Genomic DNA, 8,553 nt, shown 5'->3' with positions numbered 1-8,553 from the left:
ATACTTTACCTAGGTAAATAGAATGGCGTCAAGAAGCTGCAAACATCCAGCAGACTTATTTTGCTATGTCTGTGGTGAATTTCTCAAGACAAGAGCGAAAAAGTACTCTGTACAAGCATCACAGAGAATGTGTGAGGCCTACAAGGTATATTTTGGAATGCCAGTTGGCGATCAGGATAAAACATGGGCACCTCATTTCACCTGCGAGAACTGCAAAAGAACTCTAATAGGTAAAGTAAAATTAAGGTAGTTGTTGCTCACTAGATGTGTTAGTTTTACATTGATTTCATTTTGTTCTTCTGCAGGATGGTACAGAGGAAAGAAAAGGGCCATGAGGTTTGCAATTCCACGAATTTGGAAGGAACCTACTGACCACACAATCAACTGTGACTTCTGCATGGTGGACCTTCAAAACGCCGATCTGGTAAAAATGCACAACCAGTGGTGTATGTTTGATAAAGGAATGTTTGGATACACCGCTGGTTGTGCATTTTTACCAGATCGGCGTATCGAAGGGTCCACCCTGCAGAAGTAACAGTTGCTTGTGTGGTTAGTAGGTTCCCTCCAAATTTGTAGAACTGCAAACCTCAAACCTCATGGCCCTTTTCTCTCCTCTGTGCCATCCTGCAGGAGAACAAATTTTGAGTGATCATCATTGCGTTTAAATGGGCCTTTAGACTCCCACTGATTAGCTGTAATCTATGAACCCATCAAGAAATGCTCAATCCCTCTGTAGCGCTGCCACAGGGGAATGAAGAAATTGCACAGTTCTAATTCAAATCATTGGACTGCTCATGTAAGGCTCTCTTTATATCTGCATTTTATAACAGAAGCCACAATGTTTTTCTGGATTCATTGTAAAAAGGATACCAATGGAGCCCAACAGATCTCCCTGACTTAGGCCTTCTTCGGACTGCCAAGAAAATCGGGTGTTTTTCTTGCGTTGCAAGAGGGAGTGAAAATGCAAAATTATGTAACCAATGAATTTCAATGGTTTCATTCTCATTTGCAATGTTTTCCCTCCAGCGATGCTGTGTGAAAAAAAATTTGCAGCATGTTCTTTCTTTTTGCGATATCGACCATTTTGTCCGTGTGACAGCGGCAGCAGGGGATTCCTTCATCTCCGTGGGGAGTCCCTTCATCACTGAACACCGTGACAGCAGCGGCAGGGGATTACTTTATCCCCACAGGAAGTCTTCTCATTACTGAATGCTGTGACAGGAGCGGAAGGGTATTCATTCATCCCTGTGAGGAGTCCCTTCATCACTGAACATTGTGACAGCAGCGGCAGGGAATTCCTTCATCCCCGTGGGATTTCCCTAATCACTGAACACCCTGCCGCTACTGTCACAGTGTTCAGTGATGAGGGGACTCCCCGTGGGGATGAAAGAATCCCCTGCCGCTGCTGTCACAGCAGAGACAGGAGATCGCAATGGGACGGCGCTGCTGACGTCCCATTTTTAGTCATGTCATTTAAAATCAAGCTGTGACTACTAAAACCTTAAAATACTGTAAAATGCTTTGTGTATTTATAAGAGGTTAAAGGGTGAGGGTCCATCCCTTATCAAAAAGTCAAGATTTTTCATAACCTAATGGGTGAAACATGGATTAGAAACTATGATCTGTCTGCTCACTGATGCAACATGATGTAAAGTTATTAATATGTTGAAATTTCCCTAATTACTAGGAATTATCTGTTCCTTGCTATTATACACGTTGTCTAAAGCAAACATTGTGATTTATAAGTGGCATGATATTGCATGTTGGGACAACAGGAGGTGTGGTACGTTCACTAGCATTGGTGGATTCCGATTATGATTGGCCCAAAAACATTCCTCCCTGATTCTTACTTAATAATTCAAGATGCACACATGAATACAAAAGGACTGCAGCATTACTCCCCACCTGTACAAGATATTTAGATCATCGTCTTCCGTGACACATAATAACCGGAGATGTATAAACTCTTCGCTGATCATAGTTTATTTTGGCGCAACATTTCTGTGCAGGTAGGAGAACTGATTTAAATTGATTTACAATTTTGAACATTAGATTATATGCAGCAAAGCTTTGTTTTCAGATGGAGCTGAACTTATCTTAGGGCTCTCTCACACCAGCAGTTTTTACCATGTATTACGCACAGGTTTTGCGTAATATGCAGTAACAAATTTTACATTACTTTCAATTGTACCTATCACACACAGTGCGTGAAATGCTTGTGCAAAAAAGGTCGCAGTATGCACTATCTTGGAACATATCATGCTTACATACATGCCAAGATAGTATATGTGGACTGTCTGCATGCAGCATATATGCAATGCATTGCATACTGCTGTGTGCTCCCGTGCGGTGCGTTGTATTAAAACGCTGATGTGGGAGAGCCCTCAGATGCAGTCGATTTTAGTTTCTCAAATGTAGCAAAACTGATCTTGTTGGACTGGATAAAACGTAGGGCTCATGCCCACAAGCGTCGCGGGATATGCCCGCAGATTTATGTCTGGGGATTACCGCGATTAAAAACAAAAAGTGCCTGCTGGTGATCGCGGAATTCCGTGGTCTCCATTAATGCTATATGAATGGAGACCTCCCGCAGCGTAAATCCACGGCATGTTCTATCCCGCTGTGGAAATCCACGGTAGAATTCCGCACGTGAGCACTGGCAGGCAGAACGCTATTAGGTTCAATAACTAAGTTTGTTAGATGTAGCAGTGGATGTGTCACTGGTGAGTTTGCAGGTGCAGCAGAGCCAAGTTTTGTGCGAACCTACTCGGACACGCAAGTAATGCATTATCTTCAGTTGTTATACGACCATGCTATATTAACCTCCTATAAGCCCATGCTAAATGTCAAGTAGTTGGTGCAAAGGTTTTTTTAACACCAATTTTCTAATAACTAGAGATGAGCGAATATACTCGTTTCGAGTAATTACTCGATCGAGCACCGCGATTTTCGAGTACTTCCGTACTCGGGTGAAAAGATTCGGGGGGCAGGGGGAGGCGTGGCGGAGCGGGGGGTAGGAGCGGGGAACAGGGGGGAGCTCTCTCTCCCTCTCCCCCCCACTCCCCGCTGCAACCCCCCACTCACCCACGGCGCCCCCCGAATCTTTTCACCCAAGTACGGAAGTACTCGAAAATCGCGGTGCTCGGGCGAAAAAGGGGCGTGTCCGAGTAGGTTCGCTCATCTCTACTAATAACCCATGAGAAAAAATGTAATCTCTAGTAGAATATAGTTCCGCATGAGACACTACATGGTAGCACACAGAATGCCTATGAGTCTGTAGCACCGAACCCCTGGTACTTCATGTCCTGTCATACAGGGTCCATGCTCAGCTCAAAGTGTCATCAGTCTTCACAGTGTTCAGGAATTATAATTTTGTCCACAGACAGGGTTGCCAATCTGATGTTTTACATTTTCTGGACAACTTATGCAAAAATCATGGGCAGACAACTTTTTTTTACAGACCATTGGAAAATCATCATTAATCATAGAGTATAAGTGATGCAGGTCTACAACCCAGAATACAGATATGAACACATTTGTAGCATTCACTGTGACCAGCTTAAAAAAAACCAAAAAACACGGATGCATCAATTTTTTTATGGACTATGGAAAAAAGTGGCCTATTCTTACAGACTATCTAGGAATATATGGACAGTTGGTAACCATGGCCAAAGCAAGAGTTTGATGCCGTCATCCTTTGAAGGTTCCTGTGATGTAAATTATGCATCAGCTTTTCATTGGGGCATTGTATGAATTGTTTTTTCGTGTGTTAAAGAAATTGATTGAGTTGTACAATCTCAGTACAACCCTTTCCCCTATTGAGTAACATAACCATTTGTAATATACTCACCTCCGACCGCTACTGCTGTGTCCCGCAATAATACTTGGTCCCCCACTTCTGTCTTGGTTTAGAGCTAAAGTCCGATCACTGATCTCTGTTATTGGCTGCAGCTACTGTGAGAGGTGAGTATATGACAGTTTATGTTACTCAATGGGGAAGGGATTGTACTGAGATTGTACAAGTTGGACAATCCCTTGAAGTTGACCTTCTCTTCCTGTGTAGAAAAACATTTTCTTCCGGGGTCAAACACTGTGATTGATTGTTTATTGTTAGGAAGGGTATCATTTCTCCTTAAGGAGAGCATTTATAAGGTGAATGAAGAGACTTATAAGGCCATCCATGCTCCTCTGGGAAATATGCATATAAGAAAGATGGAACTATACCTCTGCAGTGCCACCTATTGGAAGGTGGCAGTCCTGCAAGTCAATGTCAGACTCTTTAGAGAAGCCTTGTAACAATGTATAAGAATTGTAAGACAAGCCAGAATAACCATACACAGACAGCTGTTTCGGGGTTCATGCTCCTCTTTAGTGTGCAGCAGGTAAATAGTTGTGGGTCAGGAAGGCTATCGTTTCTCCTTAAGGAAAGCACCTAGAAGGTGTGAAGAGACACCTAGAAGGTGACTGAGGCCTCTCACTAGGTAAGCCAGAAACCTACTGCACACTGATGAGGGGCGAAACCCCTAAAACACCTGTCTGTATATGATATTCTACCTTGGCTTACAATTCCCAGTCATTGTTATAAGGCTTGTCTAGTCTGACATTGACTTGTAGGAATGCTGCTTTCCAATAGGTGGCGTTGCAGAGGTGTTGTTCCATCTTGCCTATTTGTTTTTTTGTCAAGAATGTAAAACAACCATGCACTGAACAGGCAAGAAAGAAACATACTGAAGGGATAGAAATGAAACTCTTCATGGAAACTCCATAACAGGGGAGTAAACAAGCTCCACTGGTGCGCAATTCAGGAGTTTCAAAATATGCGACTACTTGATTTCTGGTGTTCAGCAGGATAGCTGTAGGATGGATAATGATCGTCGCTTGTTGCTCCTCTTCCCATAATAGCAGATTCAATTTAACAATAGCATTTTATCATTTTAATGGAGATTATCTCCAGATTAAGCAAGCCCCCATGGGGTCCAAATTGTCTGCCTTCTTCACCAATTTATTTATATCATGATGGGAGTCGAATTATATTTCCTCTTCTATGGTGAATCTGTTTGTAGTATAGGCCCTACAGTGATGACCTCCTCTAGGTTTCGGGCCGCAATATGGCACTCGTCGGCAATGGATATTTGGATATGGGGGGGGGGGGTGTCTATTGAATTTTTAAAAATATATCTATCCCTGTAACATGTTTGTAAATCCATTAACCATACTGTTTTTGCTCATTAAATTGGTAGTGGGCCCCTGATTGTGTGAGGTACTGTAGCAATATCTGTATGGAAATTGATTGAGTTGTACAATCTTAGGGGGTCTCGGCGAGGACGCTCACTGAGTCCGTATAAAAGTGCAATTAGTTTTATTTTTGGTTTCAGCAGCAGAAAACAGAAACCCAGTGGGAAAACAACAGCCACTGGCAGCACATATACTTGGTGCAAATAAACAAAGTAAACACCTACCTGGCAGGGCGCTAACTGGACAGTCATTTAAAAGTTGCTGTTTTTTTAAAATATTTCCCCATGCTTACCCAGGACTATATATATGGTGTCATATATTAAGAAGCAGTCTCAAATTTGTCACTGGACGTGGCAGGACCTAGTGAACATAGATCTACTACATGTGTAGTGTATAGAAGTTCATGTATGGAAGTTTCTGGAAGGTTCTCATTATTCTATGTAGTCTTGTGTTTACGTGTATTGTCAGTTTGTTTTATGTTGCATAAATATGAAGTGTATTGCCTAGCCGCAGCACTGCATGGGTTACTGTCTGGGTCATGTCTGGAAATGTATCTTTTGTAAGTCATGTGACTATTTTTAATATATGCGTTTGCAAGATGGTTAATTGAGCTTTTTTCATTGAGTTGGAGTCTGTTGAAAAGCTTGGAAAAGTGTGTTCCGTTGTGTTGGTGTGCTGCCCACATGCCGGTACCTTCAACCGACACGTGGTGAAGATGGAGGAGAAGGAGAGGTGGCTTGAAAGTCTTCCCTAGGACTACTTCTCACAAGAGTTAAGCCATATGACTGAAGTATTGGAATCCACCGTGCAGAGGTAGAGTCTTCAGGAGTGAGTGAGTGACCGGTAGAGGGTTAGCATTTTCCTAAAGAGTATTTTCCAGGAGCAGTGCTGCACAGATAACTTGGACTGTGGACCCGGTGTCATCCTGTGTCTGCCTCCCTGTCCTCACTGCTAATTCTGTCTGCAATGGTGTGTTTTGCTGAGCCTACTTCAATCTACTGTGACCAGTATTTCTGTAAGTTTATCCAAGTAAAGTTACAGCTGTTCCCGGCAACTCTTTGTTTAACTACTCTCTGTCTACGTGGACTTAATTTCATCTTCTTCTCCACTGCGGAGGAAGGAATGGTGGGGTCCCCCATGACAAAACCAATAAGCTGAATTTCCCCATTTTAATAGCCTGCCCTAGGACTCTGAGATGTGTTCTCCGGTTACTCTCCAGGTGGGAGATGGTAGTACCCCCGTGACAAGGTCTTACTGTAAACCTCGCCGTCTCCTACGCCGAGACCCGCTCCTCGGACGCCTCACAAGCCGGACTAGAACCTAGTTGTCTGTTCAGGTTTTTTTTTTCCATGCGGTGGTTCCACACGTAATGTTTGTGTTCATGCAGACAAAACAGGGCTTTCTGTTGATCATCTGTAAATTTAAAACCAGAATTACAGAACAACTTTTAGGTATTGAAAAAAAACCACACATTTCTGGTGTTACAAAGGACTTTGAAAAACACTATGAGGCCGGTCTCACATGACCGGATTTGAATTGCGAATTCCGCGATCGTATAATTAATAGTAATAGGCAGTTCAATCAAATACATTGGATTACACAATTCCCCTTACATTAGCGGGTCGGAATTGCGTAAAGTAGGACGTAGCATGTTCTATTTTACTGTGGAATCCCCAGCCATAGAGTCCATTATGCCCGCAGCCCATACGCACTTACCTGTGTTATAACTAAGTGACGGGGAAATACAAAGAGAATAAAGCTGTACTATGCATGACCGCCTGTGTGCGTACATGGTCATATGCAATACAATTAGGCGCCGTATGCAGGGTCACTAGCCGGACTCACAGCCAGAATTCGCTGTGGGCCTCCCGCATGCGGTAACTAACCCGGTCGTGTGAGCCTGGCATTATTGTATAGATTTTTGTTTCAAAGGCATTGAAAACATAATAAAACATCTAGAAGGGGAGACCGGAGAATCAGGTTTTTAACAGAGAGGCATTTTGGATTCTCAATCAATCCACAAGATTCTCGAGGTGGTTAAACTACAAAAGTGACCTCCTATTTGTATATTATATTTTGTATGCTGACTTGTAGAACAGAGTTGCAATTAAATTAAGTTATGCATTTATGCAAATTGCAAGCTGAGATCAGTCCTTCTTTAAATAGGTTGTTTTGTTATATGTACAGTACATGCTGTGAACAGGCAGGGCTTAATAGGCATCAATACATAGTAGCCCTGAGAGCCTTCATTAGGCCCTAGGCTGCCATTGCCATGCTAATTCATTGGCATCTTACAATTGCGTCATGGAAGGGGCATTCTCTCTGTTTGAATGCTTAGATGGGCTGTCAGCTCTGACATTTAAATGATTAACAGCCACTATTGGCCCTAAAGCCCCATTTGCACGCAAAGATGATCACTCAAGATTGGTTCAAAAGATAGGATGACTGACAGTTTGAGTGATCATTTTGCATAAGCTGCTAATGGGCACTAATACCCATTAGCAGCTTATTAACTTCATTTGCATGTAAATGAGCCTCCATGCACTGTATGCGGAGAACAGTGGGTGGTCTGTTATCTGCATACAGCTCCATTGTTTTCTCACAGGACTGCAGCCAAATACAATGTTATAAGTGCTCCTGTGGAGAATCATAGCGTGCGGTCCCTGCTATGAGCTCTCTGGCTTAACAATGGATTTTAAACTCAACTAAAAATCATTGTTCGGATGAAAAACAAACAATGGTAGAATTTAAATGAAACGATTATCCTTTGAGCGATAATCGTTGTGTGTAAATGGGACTTAACCCTGATTGCACCCACTGCCGGCGACTGTCAGCTGTTGAAAACAACTGACATCCATTGGTTATGGAGTGGATTGATCTCCCAAGTGTGGTCGCTGTACTCCCTCTGCGACCGCATGACATAAATTTATGCTATGCAGTTGTGATAGGGTTAAATAGACCTTCCTCTTTCCTATTGCACACTCCTAGCTAATCCTAAAATTTTAAAGGGAACCACATCCTATAACCTAAATGTTGTCATAAAACCTGTATCTGTTTTCTGAATAACATAACTAATCCTGTCTTTCTTACTCCCCCAAACCCTTTTCTGCAGTCTCAGGGCCAGCGGCTTATACACCTGAGGACCTACAGAAAGAAAAATATAATCATTATATGTAAAATAATGGTAGGTTTCAACTTAGTGTAAAGGTACCTTTATACAGGCCGATAGTCAATCACATAATCGCTCAAATGAGAGATTTCAGATGACTGTTGGCCTGTATACATACGGCCAGTAACAAGACACTGACGTTGCTCAGC

At 42.6% G+C, this 8,553-nt stretch overlaps 1 protein-coding gene across 1 annotated transcript in view; it reads left to right on the top strand.

The window, feature by feature from the left end:
* Positions 1-1,873: 1,873 nt before the first annotated feature.
* TRPM4 (transient receptor potential cation channel subfamily M member 4) overlaps positions 1,874-8,553 on the top strand; it is a 76,449-nt gene continuing 69,769 nt past the window's right edge. Inside the window, exon 1 of the mRNA XM_066607900.1 lies at positions 1,874-2,009. Coding sequence (XP_066463997.1) covers positions 1,956-2,009 — 54 coding nt within the window. The 5' untranslated portion in view covers positions 1,874-1,955. The remainder of the gene's footprint in view (positions 2,010-8,553) is intronic.

Source organism: Eleutherodactylus coqui, chromosome 6, assembly GCF_035609145.1.
Source record: "Eleutherodactylus coqui strain aEleCoq1 chromosome 6, aEleCoq1.hap1, whole genome shotgun sequence".
Lineage (NCBI taxonomy): Eukaryota > Metazoa > Chordata > Amphibia > Anura > Eleutherodactylidae > Eleutherodactylus > Eleutherodactylus coqui.
Note: the sequence above shows the minus strand (reverse complement) of the source record. Positions and strands in the feature narration are given on the sequence as shown.